General features: G+C 38.5%; 1 protein-coding gene across 7 annotated transcripts in view; it reads right to left on the bottom strand.

Moving 5' to 3' along the window:
- Positions 1-23,439, bottom strand: part of LOC131147591 (uncharacterized) — a 63,011-nt gene that overhangs the window by 12,772 nt on the left and 26,800 nt on the right. For 5 of the 7 annotated variants that reach the window (XM_058097084.1, XM_058097088.1, XM_058097089.1 and 2 more), the window contains exons 8-10: positions 18,300-18,374; positions 18,113-18,205; positions 1,933-2,256 (exon numbers count right to left, since the gene is read on the bottom strand). In XM_058097084.1, coding sequence (XP_057953067.1) covers positions 1,942-2,256; positions 18,113-18,205; positions 18,300-18,374 — 483 coding nt within the window. In that variant the 3' untranslated portion in view covers positions 1,933-1,941. Of the gene's footprint in view, positions 1-1,927; positions 2,257-18,112; positions 18,206-18,299; positions 18,375-23,439 lie in introns of all 7 variants that reach the window. The other 2 variants (XM_058097086.1, XM_058097090.1) reach the window with 1 other exon arrangement.

The raw sequence follows: 23,439 nt of genomic DNA, 5'->3' as shown, positions 1-23,439 counted from the left end.
GGTTTCACATACCTAGACTAGAGGTCATGCTTGATATAATAGTCACTCTAGTTGGTACTCCAAGATTAATCCATGCAGTGATCACCACCATATTAGACACGACAAGAAAACTACATTAAGACCTAGGATGGTTTATTCAAGTGGTTAGTCAAGCCTCTTCGACTGAATTATGCCTCTAGGCTTTAGCAACTCTATAAAGGTTATGAAACGTCTCATAGACACTCATAGGAAAATCCTTATTAATCTAGTTTTATGATATTATGGTCCACAGAATGGCTGTGGAGCACTTGGTTCATCTCTATCAAATTTTTGTCGCTAATGGAAGCCAAGTTGTATTATAACCTCAAGAAGTGCACTTTTTGGCATCCTAGTGTGATCATTTATGTGATTTTCGGGAAGGTATGCCAACCTAATAAAGATAGATCCATAATAGAATAGCCTATGCCAGATACTATATCTAAGGTTTGTAGATTTCACAACATAACCACTTTCCATTTAGGTGACTCATTAGGGATTTTGGCACTATTATGCCTAGTCACTTAATTCCTTAAGAAAGGGGACTTTCACCAAACCCCTTCAATTGCTAGGACTTTAGAGAAATTAAGTAGAAAACCATTGATTTTACTCAGATACGGTAAATTCCTTTACCTTATGTTTAGAGAGGCCTTGGATTTGGATTTGTATTGTATTTGGATAAGACGTAATATTTTGTACTAAAATTTGTCCAAATCAACTAAATTTAAATCCAAGGAATGAAATCCATGCTCCCAAATGTAGCATAAGGGTTACTTGGGATGTCCCCAAGGGTAGTTATAGGTGGACTATTGAGTTAAAAGGAGTCAGAACATTTTTCAATGAGAAGCTCTCACAAGCTAAGAAAAAATGTCATGTGTATAATAAAGATCTTTATGTCTTGGTGAGATCCCTCCATCATTGGGAGTTATCTTCTACCTCAAGAAGCTGTACTCTATTTTGATCACGTTACTTCAAGGTATTTGAGTTCGCAAAAAAGGAGGTTCAGTGCTAAGCATGTTGGTTGGGTAAAGTTCCTTAATTGAGCATACTTTTGTTCTCAAATATCATTCCAATGCGTTCTAGAATATGGTAGTTCTTGATGGCCACATAACTATTGAGATCATAGGATTTAAGCACTTAAGGATGAGTATTATGCTAGTTTTGATTTTAGGCTCAGTTTTCAAGAAGTGACTGAGGCAAACTGTCAAGACCATTTTGACTTTTTCATCCATGAGTAACTCATCTAGTGGAACCATACTATGCATAACCAAAACTTCTTTTTAGGATTTCTTAGCTTGGGAGTCGCATGCCGGTGTGTTAGTTGATCATTTGAATGAAGCCAAGACCATTGTCTTAGTTGAGGATAGGTTCTACTGGCTTTCTGCAGAAGGGTGCAATTGGGATAGTCTCCTTGTGTCATACCAATTAGCTCGCTAAGTCGAACAAACAAAACATCAGTTGTTATAACCCTCTTACTTTACCACATATGCTTAGGAGAGACTTGAATATGGATTTGTTCTTGGTGGTAAAATTCCAAGCTCCTTTTTCTTAGATTTATTTTTCCATGGAAACAAATGAAAGCAGAATATTTGAAGTGGTAAGGAGATTGAATGTCATGGATGAATGCCAATGTTAACCGATCTTCTGACAAATAGAGGTTAACTTTAGGGGAACCATGGGAATGCAAAACCGCATTGGTAGTTTCAGCTTCCTATGGCATATTGGCAGCCAATGATTATATTTATTGATTTATTTGTTTATTTTATGAATCAATAGCTTCTCATTATATGGTCCAACTTGTTTGCAGAAAGGAAAGTAATAAATATTATACTAACACAAAAGTCCTGTCAAAATAGCATGCCTAAGAGAAAAAGGAAATAGTGAAAAAGATAAAATCACATAGAGCAATTACCAAACCTGATGATTTTAGGTTATCTTGACATCTCGAAGAAGCCGTGCAGCCATGGAGGCATATCTTCTTGCATCCCATTCACTAAGCTTCCCATTTTGTAGTCTTGTTAGTAGCATACTATCCTCCTCGACTTTGTCACAGCCACAATCATCTAATTTGTTAACATTACTGCTCCCTACGCTGTCATCTCCTTCATGTTCCAATTCTCTTGTTTCAGCCTCATCAATTTGCTCAAGACACCTTCCATTCATGTTCCCAATGCTCCCTGCTAAAGGCTTTAATACCATAATGAAAAGTTGGATACTTGGATGCTGGTATTTACCATCCATCTGCAATAGATAAGTAGTATATTTCAAATCCATGAAATCAATGTTTCATTTTATGAACATTATAGAAGTAGCATTCTTATATGACAGGAACAGAGCTAAGGCACAGATTCTAAAGCACCTTCACTGGTCATGTTTCACACATGAGATGATGCACAACCAACAAATAAATTGGACCATAGTAGTCAATGACCCAAATACAAATTAAAATATGAGCAGATATATGATGACTTTTTTTCCAAATGGATTTCTTCTGTATGAAGTAGTTGTTGGGAATTGGAGGTGGTGGACCAAGCAAAGATGACTTTATTAATTTAAGCAAAATAAATTTGGTGCCTAGAACCTTAAATTTGGAATCACAAGGCACTCACACTCAAACTCAAAACACACTCACATCTGCAGAAGGATATCCCACAATTATAATACACCAGCACTCTCACTCACACTCACCATACTGCCACTAGCTCACACTTTCCACGCACCCACACAGCACTCGCACAATCTACTTTCATGCTCACACACATTTTCTTCTCTTGTACACAGCACACACATTTGATTTTTTGCACCATCTTCTTTGGATGCACATAGCAGTGGAGCCTTGATCTCCTTCTACAGTAGCTGTAAGTCGGTTATAACCAACTCAATTATTCTGGAAATTTCCTGCAGCAAGGCACAGCAATTAGTCTACCTTCCGTAGATCTCATGAAGCGAGGCAGCAACATGCCTCGGATTTTAAGAGAAACAGAGAGAATTCTAGAGAGAGAAAGTTCTGGAGTGAGAGACACGATGCTCTCGCAATACATCTCTCAATGCTGTTCTAAAATTCATATCAAGTTGCCTTCTAAATCCTTCAAACTTAACACTGCTAAGTCCTTTAGTAAACAATTCTGAAACTTGGTCTTCTGTCTTAATGTGCTCATATACAACATCATCTTCAATCAAAGATGCATTTTCATATCTCAAATTTGTTTTTCATTAGGGCTGCAAACAAACCCAGCCACTCATGAGCAGCTCGGGAGCTCAACTTGGTAAGAGCTCATTCAGGCTGACTTATTATGTAAATGATCAATTCACAAGCCCAACTCCCAAGCTCGTTTTATAAACGAGCCGAGCTAGAACACAGATGAGCTTGGCTCGTTTTGGCTCATGAGTAGCTTAGTTAAAAACGTGGTAGGGCTCAATAATAAGCTTGGATTAGGAACAAACACCAATTGAATATATTTATTTCTAATATTATGTATTTTATTAATATATTATCATTAATTTTTTAGACATTATTCCCAAGTATAGGTGGCCTCCCCACCCATGTTCCCACCCTTGAAATCTCCTTCACAAGTAGCCCCAGAAGGCCAACTAAATCTTCCCCTGCCCAAATTTTTCCCTAAACCACACTCCCACATAGTTACATCCATCCGTCCACAATCCAAAATCAGTCCCTGTTCTCTATAGACCCCTTCTACCTCCCCCTTTGTTTTGCTGCACACCTCCTCTCCGTCTAATATGCATCAAGTTTTTCCAATTTTGGTTTCTTTTGGAATCGCAGGGTTTTGGTCACCATCACCTTCTTCGTCATTTGCATGGACTATGGATGTCAACCCAAACAAATAGTTGGTGTGCTTCTTCACCACTGCCTACATCTTCTAGACATCACTTCCCACACCTTCAAAATGTTGCAGTGCTCCTTGCTCGCTTTAAAGTCAATTTTCTCAATTTCTTGCTGTACATTTCTGTGGCAATCAATCCAATATTTTCCTTGTCGACCTTTAATGAGAAAAATTGTTGATACCCAGATGGAAAAATTGGATAAAACCAGTTTGCCCTCGATGCTATTCACTGTTGAACATGATCTCTTTCAATACCTCAATAGTCAATCCACCATACTGCAATGTCCATGTTTCAACTAAAAGAGTGTTGGCTCTTGTCCCACATCGACTAGGAGAAGAAGGGAAGACCCTTCCTCCCCTTATATCCATCCCTCCTTCCAACAACCACAATGAACCCAAAGCCATTAATAAAGTTTAAAACTTTGTGGTTGGGCCGCTCGTCTTGGGGCTCCTCAAAAGCCCATTTAATATTATAAAGGGCCTTAAAAATGTGTCAATTTTATTATGGGCTTTATTTAAATTTTGGATTTTTCAGTTAGGTGTGGGCAAACAGAGTCGAGCTCAAGCTAGAGCTCATATTTTTGAGCTCGTTTTGATTTGAGCCCAGGCTCGACCTGAGCCTTTAGTATATCGAGCCAAGTCTGAACGTGTTAAAGTTAGGTTCGGCTCGACTCATTTGCAGCCCTACGTTTTGTTGTCCAATTGATCTACTGATGTTGAGGCTGAGAAACTTCTTCTTCTTCCAACTCCTCCAATTAGCTTGGCCTATCATCCTTTATAGTCCTATGATGCATTTGTCTACCATGGACTTCCAATTTTTTATAATGACTTAGCTCTCGGCTCTTCTTCAGCTTTTCCAAAGGATCAACTTCCTCAACTCTTGACTTCGCTTGACAATGTCAATCTACATCTCCTACTACATCTTGTCTTGCAACTTTCCTCAATTTCCTTTGTATCCAAAAGAAATAATACCTATAATGACCACACCATGATGATGCCTCATCGAACACTACATTGCTACAGTATAGTGACCAATCATAGACCAAAACATCTTCATTCCTTCCTACCTTTGAAAGAGAAACTAAGATTTTGGAATAAAGAGGCACCTGAGGATCTTAGAATTAGAAAAGCCAGCATCTTAGTTGGGTCTTTTGGATAGAAAGAAGAGGTGTCTAATCTTTTAGAAAGTGAGGAGGAGAAAATGATCTCTTTTAAAGAATGAATTAGAGGATGTGATTTTTAAGGAAATGAGAAGATGGAAACAGAAGACCAAATTTTAAATGGGTCAAAGAAGAAGATTGTAATACTAGCTTCTTCCATAGGCTAGCTAATGGAAAGATGAGGAAAAATGTGAATAGAGAGTTCAAGATATGAGGAGTGAGAATTATTAATGATCCTAATAGGATAGCCTCTAAGTTATCTAATTTTTCAATAATCTGTATTCTGAAGAAGAGGTTTGTAGATCAATGGTTGTGGGGTTAGAGTGGAAACCCTTTTTTAGGGATCAGATGCTTTGGTTAGAGAGACCTTTTGAGGAGAAGGAGGTGAGGGGGTTAGTTTTGAGAATGAAGAGGTATAAGACTCCGATTTGGATGGTTTAAATCTAGCTTTTTTCCAAGACTACCGGGATACTATTAAGGATGACTTGCTTGAAGTCTTTTACTGAATTTTATGAGAATGGAACACTAAGTAAGAGCATTAACTCCACTTTTATTTGTTCTTACCCTTGTTCCTAAGAAATCAAGGTCCATTAAGATAGAGGACTTCAAACTTATAAAGTCTAGTCTCTAGTGTTTATAAGAATATCACAAAAGTTCTAGCTAATAGGCTGAGTGTGGGGCTCAAGGAAATTAGTAGGAGAAAGAAGAGGGGATCCGTGAAGGATTATGACAGATTTAGTTGGAATTGTTTGGACAAAATTTTTGTGAGAAAGGGTTTTGGTGAGCATTGGTGCAAGTGGTTAAGGGGTTGCTTATCTAATGTATGGTTCTCTATTGTTGTGAATGGGGAACCCAAGTCTTGGTTTAGGGTTTCAAGAGGCATTAGACAAGGGGACCCACTCTTCCCTTTTTTTTGTTAATCCTAGTAGTTGATGTGTTGAGCAGAATTGTGGATAGGGCTATGGATCGAGGGTTGGTGAAAGGTCTATAAGTGGGGAGAGATGGTGTGGCGGTTTCTCATCTTCAGTTTGAGGATAATACTATTTTCTATCTGGATGAACATAACCTTTCTTTCAGATGTATTTTGGGTATCCTCCATGTCTTTGAAAGGGTGTCAACGCTTAAATTAAATTTGGGGAAAAGTGGACTAGCTAATATTAATGTGCCTCTTGAGTGTACTAGGTAGCGGGCTTTTGAGGTGGGGTGTGGTCTTTTAGAGGTGCCTTTGACTTACTTAGGGGTCCCTTTGAAAAGGAAATCCTAAGATCAATGGAGTTTTGAAACCTATTAGTGGAAAGAATGGCGAAGAGGCTGGATGGTTGGAAGGGGGGCACTCTTTTCCCTTGGGGGTAGAATCACCTTTATTCAGGCTTGATTATCTAGTATCCCTTATTTTATTTGTTAATTTTGAAAATTCCATTGGGGATTGCAAATAGGATTAAGAAAATAATGAGAGATTTCTTACTGTATGGAGTTGGGGGTTTCCAAGATCACTTAGTTAGGTGGGATGAGGTCTAACAGTCTAAAATGAAAGGAGGCCTAGGGTCTTGGAAATTTGGTGTCTAAAAACATTGCTCTCCAAGCTAAATGGTTATGGTGTTTTCCCTTAAAAGATCATTCCTTTTGGCATAAAGCGAGTAGAAGTAAGCATAAATTGGTGTGAACGGGTAGGATACCAATGATAGTTAGCAATGTTCTTCGGAGAGCCCATGGAGATCTATTTCTCATATTATCCCTTATTCACTCCTCACATTAATTTTGTCGTGGGCAGGTGTTCTAGGATTCGTTTTTGGAAAGATCTATGGTTGGAGAATAATGTTCTATTCACATCTTATCCTCGTCTCTTTCGTTTGAGCTCAAGGCATGATACTTTGATTTCTTTTTTCTAGTAAATTCGGTTAGCTATCTGCTTTCTTGGAACTTTCATTTCAGAAGATCTCTAAATGACAGAGAGTTGCTAGAACCCTTATCCATGTTGTTGTTATTGAACAACTGTCATCTTTCTTCAGCTACGGATACTCGACCTTGGGCTTTGGATCATTCAAGGATATATTTTTGTAAATCTCTTCTTGAGTTTTGACCCATTCAACCTCTTGTTTTCCTCTATTCTCATGTATTTGGAAGGACAAAGCTCCCCCAAAGATTAAGGCTTTCATTTGGTTGACTATGCTTAATAGAATCAATACTAATAATTTTTTTGCAACTCAGGAATCCTTTTAAGGCCTTGTCTCCAAATGTTTTTGTGCTTTGTTATGTGAATTTTGAATCAGCATCTCATTTATTCTTACAATGTGATTTTGCTTGGAGCATCTAGAATAAATTATTTAGCATGTTGGGAGAAGCTTGGGTTTTGTCCAATGTCAATGGAAGGAATGTTGGCTGTCTTTTGAAGGTTTTGAAGAAGGAAGGATTGGTCTGTTCTACGGAAATGTGGTATATTTGCAGTGCTGTGGATTTATGGTTGGAGTGAACTGCACAGATTTTTTCAGAGAAAAAATTGAATTGGCAGCTGGTTTGGAAAAGATTCATTACTTGACCTCTTTATGATCCATTGGCTTTGGATGCTTTAAGGGAGAGAGCTTTTCGAAAATTCAGCAAGATTGGAGGAATTTTTGCTTTGATATTTCATAATATTTATTTGTGTTTTTAGTTCCTTTTCCTAGATTTTTCCAGAATTTTTATGGGAGATGCCTTATTCTCCTCTTTGTAAATTCTTCTCTTATTAATGAAATCTCTTCTTTTGCTATTTGAAAAACAAAAAACAAAACAAAATCTTCATTCCTTACTTCAGTTATCATAAATATGCAATGAATTGCCTTTTTGTCAAGCTTGCTACGTAAGTGATCATGCACAAATACATAGCATACACAACCGAATACTTAGGAGTGATTTATGGTGAGTTTGATGTCCCGTGGCTTCTCTCAAAGGGTCAAATAAACCCAAGCTTTGCTCGAGGCAGCCTATTAATCATGTGCTCTACTATCTTGATGTACTCAGCCCAAACATTCTTGGCATTTAGCATACTTTATTACTTCGACATACCAATTCTTTTTTTCTGCCATTCCATTTTGTTACAAACTCTCTAGACAAGTATTGTCGATGGATGTTGCATTCTTGTACGTAGTTTGAGCATGGACATTTTTCATCATTATCTTAGAGCTTGTGATAGCTTACATATCCAAGTTGCCCATACCATAAATATTTTATCTCATTCTTTCGTGTCTTATCTAGGTACATTTCTTAGTTGGACATTACATAGACTCCAATCTTCATCCCTCCATGATTATGAATATGCACCCATAGGCCAAAAACCTTGGTACACCTTGACATCCTTTAGGCCAAACACCACGCAATTGCCGAAAGCAATGACTTGTATTACGGAAATTTTTTCTTCATTCCAAGAATGTAGAACACAATTGCAATTGCACTCAGTGTAGGCTGAACCTTGGCACTATCACTATCTTGCCAATATGAGTCATCAGCAATTTGGAGTTCTTAGCAGTCACTGCTTTCCCTCCTTTATATTCAGACTTAAAACTTAATTTCTGTCTCCAGTATGTGATTGCAACATCAAGAATCTAGTATAATCAATTAATTTATTTTCCAGAAAACAATAATCAATTATTTTATCAGTCTCCACAATAAGTGTCGAATCTTCCTCTGGTTCAATGACACAGGAAGCTGCATGCTTTTCACTTTTTTTTTTTTTTAATAGGTAAAGGAAACTGTATTGAAGAGGCATCAAGGGGATGCCAGCCCATGGTAACCCAGAAGGGTGTCACACAAATCAAATATTACATCAAAATCATTAATAACAGTCCTAATACGCCAGCGGTTAACTGTAGTAAACCAGTGTTCTTTGCTGATTTGGATTGTTGAGGATGAATTTTTGGACACTCGCCTATTCCTATCATTCCAAACACACGAGAAAATTGCAAGGGGAATGAAGGACAAAGCCTTTATTTTTGCCCTTGTGGCCTGAATCCCTTTCCAGGCCCAGAGCTCCCTTCCCAGAGTTAGAGGATAACCCAACTCTGGGATAACCCACCTTTGTCTGATTAGAGACAGCACTGTATTCCAGAGATTCCTTGTGCAAGCACAGTGAAGGAGGATCTGTTCAGCCGATTCTGTGTCAACCAAGTAAAGGATACATCTATTGACAACTGACAGACCCCTTCTCTGCAAGTTATCCATAGTCAAAATCTTACCATGGGTTGCCTGCCTCCCAAGCAAGGAAGGCAACTTTTGTGGGGGCTGAAGTCTTCCAAATTTGAGTCCAAGAGAAAATAAAGTTGCTTGACACCAATGGAAAGAGCTTCCTGTAGAAGGATCTAACACTGAAGGCACCCTTCACTTCAAAGGTCCAAAAAGGGAGATCAGTGCTATTATATAGTTTTGGTAGCTGTAGAGAAAGCTATAGAAATCCGTGAGCTGGTTGAGTTCCCAATCATCCACATTTCTAAGGAAGGGGTTGTTCCAAAAGAGGCCCTGATCTGAGGTTTGAAGGTACTGACTGACCCAAGCAACTTTATCACATGCCAAGTTATAGATGGCTGGGAATAGGACGCTAAGAGCTTCTTGATCGCACCACAGGTTATGCCAAAAATAAATGTTGTTCCCCTTCCCCACCTGAAACATGATATATGAAGCAAAAACATTCCAGCCTTTCCTATTGAAATTCCACTCCTACACCATGTGGTCCTCTGTTAGGCTGGGTCCGCTGGGAGATCCAACAGTTATGTTCAAGCCTGTATTTCACAGCAATAATTCCCCACCAAAGGTGATCTTTCTCAATCACGAATCTCCATAGCCATTTCCTTAATAGGGCTTTGTTGAAAATGTGGAAGGACTTCAAACCCAAGCCTCCTAAATGAAAGGGTTCTTTCACCATGCCCCATTTGACAAGGTGAAATCCGAATTCTGCCTCGAAGCTTCCCCAAAGAAACCTCCTTTGGATTCCTTCAAGTCTCTTGGCAATTGAAGTTGGAACGGGGAGGAGAGATGAAGTAAATAGGGAGATTTGTCAAGGTGCTATTGATGAGAGTGAGTCTGCCACCTTTTGATAAGAAATTCCTCTTCCATCCAGCCAGCCTTTTTTCAAATTTCTCAAAAATGGTATCCCACACTAGGGGTGAGCATAATTCGGGGAAACCCGAATTAACCGATCAATTTCGGTCAGTTCGGTTCGGTTAACAAATAGGGGTCGGTCGGTTCGGTTATGGGCTCGCTAAATTTCGAGTAATCGGTTATCAGGTCGGTTATGAAAAAATTTAATTCGGTTAACCGAATTACCCGAATTAAGAATTAATTAAAATTTAAATATAAAATAGATATATATGCTAGGTCCTCTCCAGTCTCCTCTGTGCCAGACGGCCCCGACTGGCCAACTGTACGTGTCCTCTCAAGTCTCATCTGCGTCGCAGCTTCTCGATGACTCCGTCTCGGCGTCTCGGACCCTTAATTTTCGTTCTCCAGTTCTCCTTCGAAGTCTCCTCTACGCCACAGCCTCTCCAGTCTCCCCTCTCAGTCTCAGACCTCAATTCTCCTTCTCCTTCAGATTTCAGTCCTTTTGTTTCCCTCCGCCAGACTTAGTAGGCAGTCCTTCTCCACTTCTCCTTCTCCCTCTTCGCAAATCGTCTCTTCAATCTTCGTTGCTTTGCTTGAGGCTCAGGCCCTAAGCGCCGGCGGCTAAGCCCCTCTTCCCACTTCCTAGTTCTCTGTTCTCATCCCGATCCCGATCCCAAATCCCTCTTCCAGTAGCTGGATGGATCGATTCAGTGACTCAGGTACATATTCCATTCTTTAATAATTAATTTTAATTATTTCGATTAGATTCGGTTAACCGAATTACCTGAAAAGGAATTCGGCCAGGTTCGGTTCAGGTAGCTTTCCTTGTTCGGTCGGTTCGGTTAACAGAATTTATTAACCGAAATTTTCGGTTAATTCGGATAATTAACCGAATCTGGCCGAACCGACCGTTTGCTCACCCCTATCCCACACTCCTTCATCTTTAAATTTGGCGCCAAGAGGTAGCCCCATGGTAATTAATATGGAAAGTACACATTTTGCATCCAGAAGACCAGCAAGGAGAGGCCAACCTACATTTTCTCCAACTGGAATGATTTCACTTTATCCAAGGTTTACTTTCAGACTAGAAACCACCTCAAACCATACCAAGATATATCTCAAATTCAGCATGTAAAAAGGGTCATCCTCCCATGTCATCAGTGAATAGGAGTTGCATGACCTCCTGTCACGGTCTAACTATTTTTACACCGTTGTGAAGAGTCGTGCAGCGCTAGCTAAAGCACTCTTGCTTAACTAGTCAGCCTATCGTTTACCAACATTCATCCACGAAGCACTTTCATTAACATTCATTCAGATAGCAGCGGAAACAGTAATCAATTCATGAAAGTCGTGGCAAGCAAGCAGTAAATATTGAAGCAAACGTAATTCATTAACAAATCCTCCGTTGACATGGTGTACTTAGCGAGGGAGACAAGTAGGCTAAGCACGTTGACAATTGCTAGTGAGTTTTACAATGACTGATGAACACTCACCCTCCCCTAAAGAGGTTTTTATGTAATTATCATCCTGACACTAGGAAACATCAAAGTGACCGAGGAGTCATACTACCTTATTTGACTTACAAAGGCTCTACTAGCAGAAAATAACCCTACACTAGTATTTACATGATGGAAACCCATCCTAAGCACATGGAATAAGCGATCACAGGCAAGCATAATGCTCTGAACAAGCTTAGCTCGTGACATTCTCCCCCACTTATGCGGTCAACGTCCTCGTAGACTTTTGGTGGTAGGTACACTTCAAATTTGTCCACGAACGGTTGAATATCTTCCGCAGAAATCCAACTGATTTCTTTGTCATCAAGGCATTTCCACTTCACTAGGAACTTCTGCCGCTTCTTCCTTGAGGATATGAACTTTCTGTTTGCAAGGATCTCTTCAACGTCATGTTCGTCAGGTTGCACTATCTTCAACTCTGTTCTATTCAACTGACTTCTGCTCAGGTCATTGGTGTTAGCATTGAATGGCTTAAGGCAGCTGACATGAAACTGCGGTCTTCTCCCCTTATCTGCCCACTTCTTCATCTGCTCATAAGCTTTCTCCAGATATGCTTAGGCAAACTCTGCATTCTATCTCCCTTCACTGGTGAAAATGTACGCCTTGGGACTCTTTCGTCTATACGGCTCGCCCACTGTGTGAGGTAACAGCAGCAGCTGGTCTGTAACAAGCTCAAAAGGGCTTTTGTTGGTTGTTGAGCGCCTTTGGGCGTTGCCATAGAACGGAGCCACATCAAGTAGTTGCACACCATTCTTCTGGTTGTCATTGACAAAATGACACAAGTACTCATCTAGCAGCTCTCTGAATCTCTTCATCTGTCCGTCTGTCTGTCGGTGAGAACTCGAAGAGATGTCAATATGTGACCTGAATATCCTGAAAAATTCTGTCAAGAAGTTGTCAGTGAACATTAAGTCTCGGTCGCAAATAATAACTTGGGGAACACCCCAATGTTTCACAACAGTCACAAGGAACAATTGTGTCCTCTCCTCTGCCAAACAGTACGTTGGTGCGGCTATGAAAGTACCATACTTCTTCCGCTCCCCCTTATCTTGTTGGCAAGTGAGACAAGTTTTGGTATAATCAACCACATCATCCCGCGTGTGCGGCCTACCTCCCTAGTAGTCCTGTCATTGGAGTCATTCTCCGCGAATACCCCTCAATGAACTTCCTGCAATATCTAGTAAGGCCAAGAAAAGAACGCAACTCCTTCACTGTCGTGGGGATCTTCCGTTCTTGAATCATCCTTACCTTCTCCATACCCCTCCGGATACGACCTTGTTCAACTACTTGACCAAGGAATTTGTTGCTCCACCGAGCGAAAGAGAAATTCTCCTTCTTCACATCCAGACTGTTTCCCCTCAACCCGTCAAACACCTTCTGTAGATGCTCATCATGTTTCCTCTGAAACAACACCGATGCTCCCAATAGTGTTTTGGAGCATCAAACACATCCCGCTTCCAATTCATCAAGCTGTTTCCCCAACTCTACTATCTCAAGAGGCGCAATCTGACATGGCCCTTTAGCAGGTGGTTTCACTCCTAATAACAACTCGATCTTATGCTCCACAGTCCGTCGTGAAGGCAAATTGTGAGGCAGCTTATCCGGCAACACCTCCTTGTACTCATCCAGCACCGTTTGGATGGTCGTAGGTTCCAGCTCTTGGCCTACTTCTTTGTCTACCACCACCGTGGCTAGACGTGTCTGCTCACCCTACCCCAATCCCTCATTGAGTTGTATGGCTGAAAGGGACTTCCCGTCGTCTCCTTTCGTTGCAACGACTTGCACCATGCACGAGTGATCTCCCATCAAACACAAGGAATCAGCCGAAGGCATCAGCACTGCCCTCGTCACCTTTAGGAACTCCATTCCTAGAATGACTGGAAATTCATCCAATGGCAGCGCTGTGAAATTCGCATGACCTTCCCACTGTCCAAGCTTTATAGCCACTTGCTTGGCTACTCCCAGAGTAGGCTGGGCTACAAAGTTAACTGCTTTCATGCGTCCTGTATCCTTCTCTAAGGATAAGTTGAGTCTCCATGCTTCCAACTGCAAAACAAAATTATGAGTAGCCCCCGTATCCACCATAGCGCGAGTACTCTTCCCATTTATCCTTAAGTCCACAAACATTAACCCTTTTGCTCATGTAACTTTTGGTGTTTTTTCCTGCTTTTCCAATGCGCTCACCAGCCGCACTGAACCCACCCTCGGGGCATCATCCTCTTCCTCATCGTCTTCCACTGCCTGCTCTGCAATGGAAGCCTGTAAAGCATTAAGTGATGCTTTGTGAGGACACGCAAAAACTTTATGAGGCCCACTACACAAGTAGCATGAAATTTTACTCTTCCCCTCTCCATTGGGTGTGTTGAACCCTTGAGACGACGAAACTTCCTTTGAGGTTGATGATTTAGAGTCGGCTCCCCCACTCTTGGGTTTGCCATTCTTGAAAGACTTTCCACTGTTTCCCTCTTTGCCAAACCGTTTAGATGAAGCCGTCTCATCACCCGTGTAGTTCGTCAAGTGTTCTGCAGCAGCTTGTGCAGTTGACAAGTCTTGAACCCTTTGCCTATGAAGTTCAGTTCTTGCCCATGGTTTCATCCCCTCTAGAAAATAGAACAACTTGTCCTTTTCCGACATATCCCAAATATCCAACATCAAAGCAGAAAATTGTTTCACATATTCCCTGATCGACCTCGTATGCTTGAGATCTCTCAGTTTTCTCCTTGCATTATACTCAACATTCTCAGGAAAGAATTGAGCCTTGAGCTCTCTCTTCAAGTCTGCCCAACTATCAATTACACAGCTTCCATTTTCAATTTCTCTGTACTTGGTACGCCACCACAGTTTGGCATCACCAATCAAGTACATGGTCGCAGTATCCACCTTTGTCTGTTCTGATGTCATCCTCACAACGCGAAAGTACTCTCCACATCAAACAAGAAGTTCTCTAACTCCCTGGCATCTCGGGCACCCCCATACGTCCTGGGTTTTGGCACCTTGGTCTTGCTAACTCCCAAAGTGTTGGAGTTCCCCATAGCAAGAACCATCACATTCATCCTTGCATCCAGATCTGCCATCCGGGCCTGCAAAGTTTCCACAGTGTGGTGAAAGTCCTCTTGACATTTCACTTGTCAAACTTGCTTGATGCTGCTGTGATCCCGTCACTTCATCAACAAGTCCCCTCAGTTGGGCTATCTTGTTGGCCATATTGTTGGTTGTCTCTTCAACTTGTGCTTCCAGTGCACTGATTCTTTCAGCGTTGTTTGGTGCCATGGTCATTTACCAAAGCTTCCCAAATCCAACAACGAAGGCAATTGAATTCACGTAGCAACTCAACCTTGGGCTCTCACCAAGTGTCACCGACTTGGCTCTGATACCAAATGTCATAGTCCGACTATTTTCACACCGTTGTGAAGGGTCGTGCGGCGCTAGCTAAAGCACTCTTGCTTAACTAGCCAGCCTATCGTTTACCAACATTCATCCACGAAGCACTTTCATTAACATTCATTCAGATAGCAGCGGAAACAGTAATCAATTCATAAAAGCCGTGGCAAGCAAGCAGTAAACATTGAAGCAAACGTAATTCATTAACAAATCCTCCGTTGACATGGTATACTTAGCGAGGGAGGCAAGTAGGCTAAGCACGTTGACAATTGCTAGTGATTACAATGACTGATGAACACTCACCCTTCCTTAAAGAGGTTTTTATGTAATTATCATCCTGGCACTAGGAAACATCAAAGTGACCGAGGAGTCATACTGCCTTATTTGTCTTACAAAGACTCTACTAGCAGAAAATAACCCTACACTAGTATTTACATGATGGAACCCCATCCTAAGCACACGAGATAAGCAGTCACAGGCAAGCATAATGCCCTGAACAAGCTTAGCTCGTGACACCTCCATAGGCCTATCATGTCTACCAACTCTGAGACCTTATAGCAGTCCTTCACCTATAGATTTTATCAACATGAGGTTCAACACCTCCATCGCCACAATGAACAAGGGGGATAGAGAATCCCCTTGTCTCGGACCTCTGGAGGAGTGGAGAAATCAATGGGTTGCTCGTTGACTAACACAGAGAAGCTAGGTGCTCTGTTGCAATGAGTGATACAACTACACCAACACTCCCCAAAACCCATTTCCCTAAGATTAAAGAGAAGGAAGTTCAGTTGATGCTTTTCATTTAATATATCTTCTATTCTTGCAAAGGATGCTTCGAGCTTCCATTCTTCTTTGTTTTCATTCTTATTTTGGATAGATGTTGCAACATTTACTTCTGATCTTTTGTACCAACAGTTCTGAGCAAAGAATCCTATCTTGCAATAGTTATAACAATGGTTATTTAATAGTTGATATTTCTTATCATCATTTTCTTCCCCACCACAGTTTTCTTGAACTCCTCCTTATTGAGAGCTACTTCAATCTAGCCTCTTTTGCTAGTTTTCTTGCATCCTCCTTGACTTTCCTTCTCCAACCTTTATTCTCACAGCTACTTTATCATTTCCTTCAAAGCCTCTTTGATTAAAAAAGGCCTTTTCCTTGTCCTTCACCAAGACTCTAGAAATTTTGGTCCAAAGTCCCTTGGTTGGCTAATATAATTTCCAATGCTATTAGAGTTGGTTATTAAGCCTATCAATGGCTGGTAGTGATGAGACCATCACATTCAAGTCTAAGGCTGTGAATAATAATTCTTCTCATTCTCGTCTTTGAGAGTTTATTTTCAGGGCCTAACTTCAAAATTCTTCATAAATATATTTTTGTGAAATATTTATTTATTGTCATATTTTACTAAGACTGGTAGAAGCTCATTTTCCAACCATAGGAGCTTTGCATCATTTTTCTTACAAACAAACCTGCTAGGGTGTCCCATGCATCCTTGGGTGTTTTTGTGTCCTTCACTGTTGTACTTCCGCATCTTCTACTTAGACTACATACACAAACATTGCTTTGTCAGCTTTCATTTTCTATTTCTTCAATTCTTCAACATCAGTTGGTGGTGTAATATGACTAGCACCAACAATTTCCCATCAAACTTGTCCAAGCAGATAAAATCGCATGTCAATACTCCAATTATAATTATTATAGTTGAGCTTCTTCATACTACTAGTCAAGGCTGCAATATCCGCCAGAGTTACTTGATGATTCCCCACATTTAACCAAGTAAGCTTGGTCCCATGCCAATTAACAATCCTAGACTACCAACTAGAAGTATTTCCTACTCCACATATGATCTCTACAAAGGTCCTTGACCACGAGCTCTAATACCACCTGTTGGGAATTGGAAGTGGCAAACCAAAAAAAATAACTCTATTGATTTAAGCACAACAAATTGGGTGCCCAAAACCTTACAGTTGGACTCACGACAAGGCACTCACACTCCTAGTCTTAAACTTGTACGAAATTGTTGAAATTTCCATTGAAATTTCCACTCTCCATCACCCTCAAAATCAAATGAAATTTCCACAAATCATTCGATGTTTACTGAAATCTCGGAATTTCAGCCAAATTTCTCTTATTTTAACTATAGAATAAAATTTCCTTAAAATTAAATATCGATATTCAGAACCCAAATTTAAATTTCTCGCTAATTGATCTTTGTTTTTATTGAAACTAAAGATTTTTACAAGAAGGATATAAACAATAGCTTTCACATTTTTGGAATTGCATGAAAAATTAAAGTGAGATTTTAGCTTCCACATCTTATTTGATCATTTACATCTAAACTATCTAAACTTGTATAATAACTAATATTTAACTAATTTATGAATTGCATTTATACCAACTGAATATGTTTAATTTATTGCACTTTATACAGTACATATGTGTCATTGATGTGTTTTATTTATAAGATTTTAGTTATAAATATTGCATTATTATGTTTTTAACAATTTCTAGAATTTCATAAAAAAAATTCCATGTTTTACTAGTAATTTCCATCATTTGAGTCATGATTATATGATATTATATTCAACAACATATAAATATATATATATATATATATATATATATTATAGTAAGAAATGTATTAAGAAATAAGAATGTAAATAGATGATGGGGATTCCACAAAAAATGAAAAAGAAAAAGAATAACACAAGAAGAAACCCAAAACAAAGTCAAAAGAGACGGCCAATCACATCAGAAAAAGTTGTATTGACAAAAAACCCTGTTAGTGCACGCCCACATGGGAGGATAGAAACACAATCCTGTCCTAGATCAATTCCACAGGAGACCCATGATCTCAAAAAATCCGGGCATTTATCCCCAACGAAATAACCCAAATAACAGAAAAAAAATTTTATTTATTACATGTCTATAATATATTGATATTATATTTTAGTGAGAATGTTATTATTCAAATCAATATTTATTTTCTGACATCACCAAACACAAATTTCAAGTTTCTAGTACTTACAAAGATTACTAATTAAGTGCATTTTCCGATTCAATCTTACTCTCTTAGGTGAAACCACTTATTATTCAATCCAGTAATTTCCTCAAATGTAACACATACCTTTGATTTTGGAACATTTTTCACATCAAAATATTTTTTCCACATCTGAATCATTTGTTCATGGACACTTGTGGAGCGAATCTCATACCCCAACTGCATGAAAACTTCAGCCATAAACAAGTGCAATTATGAGAATTATTCTTTAAAAAAAAAAAGGATTAAAAATTAAAACATGAAGATACGATACCACAATATTGGTTTTAGGTCCAGACAGTGCAAATATTGTCTGCAATAGTGGTTCCAAGAGATGCTCTGCATAAACCTTAAATCCATGGAAGTTAAAATTATTTTCTTTGTTTAAAAAGTTAACAAATAACACAACATCAAGTTTTTTTTTTTTTTTTCAGTAAACATAACATTAGAAGAAAATAAAATGCAGAAAATTTGAGTGCAACATCACATTTACCAAGGGAATTGGCAAAGCAACTAGAAATTCAAACTATCGACAATAGAATCAAGTAGCTATAAATGCTTCATGGAATGTGGTACCTTGAATGTGATCCATGCAGTGTTGAACATTGAATTTGCAAAATGAGTTGATCAAAAACACAAGACTCCACAATTATAAATATCACAAATGCAATCCCATCACATTCCTCAATCAAATGGATTCAGAGACAAACCCATCACATTCCTCAATCAAATGGATTCAGAGACATGTAGGAACAACAACCAAGTCTTAAGTCACACTAGGCAGGCTCAACTAAGACGTGGTCAGGGTATGGATTTAATTTTAAGAAAATTTTAGGTTCCACACAGTGCTGTATTAAGTGTACCCCAACAAACTGAGATTTTCTCACCTTCCTGTGAAAGTAACACGAGTTTAGTCCACTAAATAAGAATGTTCTTCCCCTTCAAAAGTTGTTTTCTTTATAGTTCCCTTATCGTATAATTTTTTTTCACCCATATAATAACATATGGTAAATGAACTCATTCACTAAAATGAAGAACTTCACTAGACTTTTCATTGCAGCACACATTCGTGTAAGAGCCACTATAAATTTTTTTTTTTTTTAATTCTCTAGACTTAAAAGGAACTTTTCATGCACTTGATCACATGATTTCCAAATAAATTTCCCATCTGGCACTCAAAAGTGCAAATTGCCACTTTGAGCACCACTGTAGTCCCAAATAAATCAATTTCAAAGTGTGCACAAGAGTTTCAAATTCGCAAACTCATCTTATTATGTTTGTCTGTACCTGCTAATGCTCATTAATTTTGAAATCCATGGCTTTTTTATTTCAATAGTCATCCAACATCCTAACCCATAATTTTTTTTGTTTTTACAGCTGAAACTCACTTTTGCAGATTTTGCAAGAAGAGTACAATAATAACAACAACCAAGCCTCAAGTCCCACAAGGTGGGATCAACTACATGAATCCTTTTTCGCTAATTTATGAGATCATGGGCAATTTCTTCCAACAAATTCAGGGCTATTAAATCCTTACTATCTCATTCCAAGTTATTTTAGGTCTACCCCTGCCCCTTCTATTACACCTCACGGTAACTAGCTCACACCGCCTCGCTAGCTTCACTACTTGACCTGTGCTGCAAATGTCCAAACCATTTAAGTCGTCCCTCCCTTATCTTATCTTCTACAGGAGTTACGTTAACTTACAGCTAATATATTCATTTGTTAGCTTATCTTTTAATGTTATACCACTAATCCACCTTAGCATTCTCAATTCGACCACTTTTACCTTTTGGATATGTTGTTTTTTAGTCTTCTAACATTCTGATCCATATAGCATAGCTGGTCTTACAACCATCCCAAAACTTCCTTTTAAATTTTAAGGTATTCTATGATCACACAACACACTCGAAGCATTTCTCCATTTTATCCAACCTGCTTAACTCTATGCATTACGTCTTCAATTTCTCCTTCAACTTCAATAATAGATTCAAGGTATTGAAATCTACTAATGTTTTTAATTTCATGACCATCAAGTATAACTTTTTTTCTCAAATATTCCTCCTACCAAAATAAAAAATGCATTTCATACATTCTATCTAATTTCTACTTATCCTAAAACCTTTAGATTCTAAAGCTTCTCTCCCTAATTCTAACTTAGATTCTACTCCACTACCAGTTTCATTATCTGCAAACAACACAAACCATGGAACCTCATTTTCGATACTCCTAGTAAGTTCATCCATCACTAGAGCAAAAAAGATAAGGGCTCAAAGCAGATCCTTGAAGCAAACCTATTGTGATTGGAAATTCCCTAGCCTCTTTACTTGTGCAAGAAGAGTACACTATGTAATATGTAGCAGCTAATATAGTAGAGGGAACTGAAACTAAAGCGAAGGATCAATGTTCAATTGAATGCACTTCCAAAATTCTTTTTGAAAAGCTTTACATACTTTTTGTTAGAATACTACTTTACCTAAAAGCTCAAGCTGTTAGGTTTTGGGCCAGCAATGTATATCAAGCTTTTTACACACCCCCACATGTGCAGCTCGACAGCAGAGAGATAGGGAATTTAGTTATTTTTTTAACACCACTCAATAAACATGGCCAACAAGACTAGAACCCAAGACCTCTGGGCAACTAGGTCTGATACCATGTTAGAATACCACTTTACCTAAAAGCCTAAGGTGTAAGCAATGTATGTCATGCTTCACTTGTTTTTATAGTGTAAGGAATATAAGACATCCTCCCAAAAAAAAATAAAACGAATTACATCTATACTGCCTCTCAATCCCTATGGACCCTCAAAAATACAAAAACGAGCCTAAAAAGAAGAAAAGTAACATTTTTCCAAATACATGCTAATAGTAATACATTAACATCAATACTATTCTCTGGGGGTTTCTCAAAACATGTATGAATTATTTACAATTATATTCAAGCAATTTAGCAAATCACCATAGGCATGGAGATGCTCTAAAGGAAATTCCCAAAGCAATATCTATAATTCACCATTCGTGCTCTCTTATGCTTCCACTGGGCACTTTGTTGACTTAAATAATACCAACCAAAATATTTAAGAGTTCCTACTCCAATTATCATTATATAAACCTCAGGCTACCTTTGTTAAGAAAATTTAAGAAACCTATAATGTAAACAGCAGGCATATGCCATCCAAGCACCTTAGACTCTTCCTTGTAATTGACCAATCTTTTAAAAGGCGAAGGCATAAGGCAAGGTGTTTTAATCCTCAAGAAGCTAGGCATAAGCCTTCAGGCCTTGGGACGCAAGGCTTTTGAGAACTTTATTTTAGATACAAATATGTAAATAAATTACAAATATTTTAAAAGCAAAGAAAAAATTAAGAAAATCACACATAATTTAAAAACAAAATAAAATATATTTGCAATTGCAAACTTGAAATTGTTACATAAATCATAACAAGAGATAGCTATAACATTACAAAGTTCAAATAATTTTCAAGAACTAAGATACAACTCTCGATTATTCTGGAAAGGTTCAGGTTCGATTAAAAGAGTCTCCACTACAACTCTTTGTAGGACAATGGTGATAAGAATGTCCTTTTTGCCTCGTCATTGAGCTACATAAAATAGTTCCTCTAGCAAATTTTGTTGTCGTTGAGGCAACTCTCACCTTCCAACAAGAAGAAAAAGAAAATGTGGTACAATCACAGTAACTAAAGAAGAAGGAACAACTGGTGAGCAATGATTCAAACAATGATAAAAGGAAGGAGTTCGGGTTGGGAGGCCATTCCGTAGTTAGGGTGGAGCAAAAGATCTTCTGCATGATTTCAATGGAGCCCTTGGTCTTTCTGATTTTGGAGTTTGCTAGGGGACACTTTTCTTACATCTTACTAAAGAGAGAGGAATTTCTCTAGATTCTTAAGTCAGTAGGTGTGATATGCAAAGGGTCAATGAGTTGAACCGAGGAGGCCTATCTCTTAAAGGGGAAAGTGCCTAGGTCTCAATCAACTTGCATCTCAATGACAAGAGGAGGTTCCTTTGCCTAGAGAAGGGTTTCAAAGGAGGTAAACATTAGGCTCTCTATATTCTTGAGAGCAAGAACAACAAAGGGTGGAGAAGCCTCTTCGATGCCCTACTCAAGCTTTCATATGAACACAACAGATATTTTGCAATCAAATGTACAAAATGTGGATCACTAAACCTTATATAACATGGGAAGCAGCCATAAAGCAAAACTAAATCTCGAGACAATCGGAAAAGCAATCTTTCCCAGAAGTTGTCAAAAACACGCCCACTACAGAGAGGAGAAATTCGGAAAGCAACGAATCCCTAACTTTTAGGGCTGGAATTTTTACCTCACTTCCCAATTTAGATTTTAAATTTTTTATCAATTCTAATTATGGACTCGGGAGATAGAGGCCTAGGCCTTAATATTAGCAAGCCATCTAAGATAGTAGCAAAATGGGTCATCAAAGAAAAAGGTGAAATGGGCCTAGTCCAGTTCAAAAAGGTTGACCACATCCCCCAAAAGTAAAGGAATTGGGCTCGTTAACTCAGAGACAACAAGAGTTGCCTCATGAGGGAAGTGAGGGCCAAAATTTGCTTGAGCCCAAGGAACCTTCAAACTGAAGCCAATTTGAATGAAGGCAAATCCTATGAAGATCTTCAAAAGAACATGCAACCGAAGGAGAAGAATGATCTTTTCAAAGACTCTACATCAAAGTCGAGGAATAAGGGTGTTTCAACTAAATGGGTTGTGGAGCTCATAAACACAGTTAGGGGTCAGCATTCAGTTGGTTTGGTAATTAACCGAATTAACCAAAAAATTTCAATTAAAAAATCTCATTAACCAAATCGAACCGAAATTTCATATTAACCAAACTCAAAATTAACTGAACCGAATTTCGGATAACTGATTTTAACCAATTTAATATTTTAATATATATAAAAAATAATATATATATATATATATAATATACAAAATTTTAGCATATATGTAATATATAAAATATTTCATATATATAATATATATATATATAATTATTTATTATTAATTTATACTATTCAGTTAATTCGGTTAACCAAATTAATAGAACTCAAAAACCAAACCCAAAACTGAAAACAAAAATTCAACGAAAATGGAAATTGAACTAAACCAAATAAATTTTTAACCAAACTGAACAATGTTAATTTGGTTTTAACCGAATTATGCTCACTCCTAAGCACAGTCGCACAAGAGGGACACAAAAGACAATCGAGAAATTGACTACGCATTGTAATTAGATGTCAATAACCATTCAAAAGATGATCCATATAGCAACAAGGGAGTGGACAATGGCTTTGATAATGACTCTTAGCTTCCATTACTGCTTGATATTGGGGGAGCACATGGGAAGGGAGTTATGATGATGGCGAGTGCTCAAATTCAGA

The sequence above is a fragment of the Malania oleifera genome, chromosome 2, assembly GCF_029873635.1.
Source record: "Malania oleifera isolate guangnan ecotype guangnan chromosome 2, ASM2987363v1, whole genome shotgun sequence".
NCBI lineage: Eukaryota > Viridiplantae > Streptophyta > Magnoliopsida > Santalales > Ximeniaceae > Malania > Malania oleifera.
The sequence above is the reverse complement of the archived record's forward strand: the minus strand, read 5'-3'. Positions and strand labels throughout refer to the sequence as shown.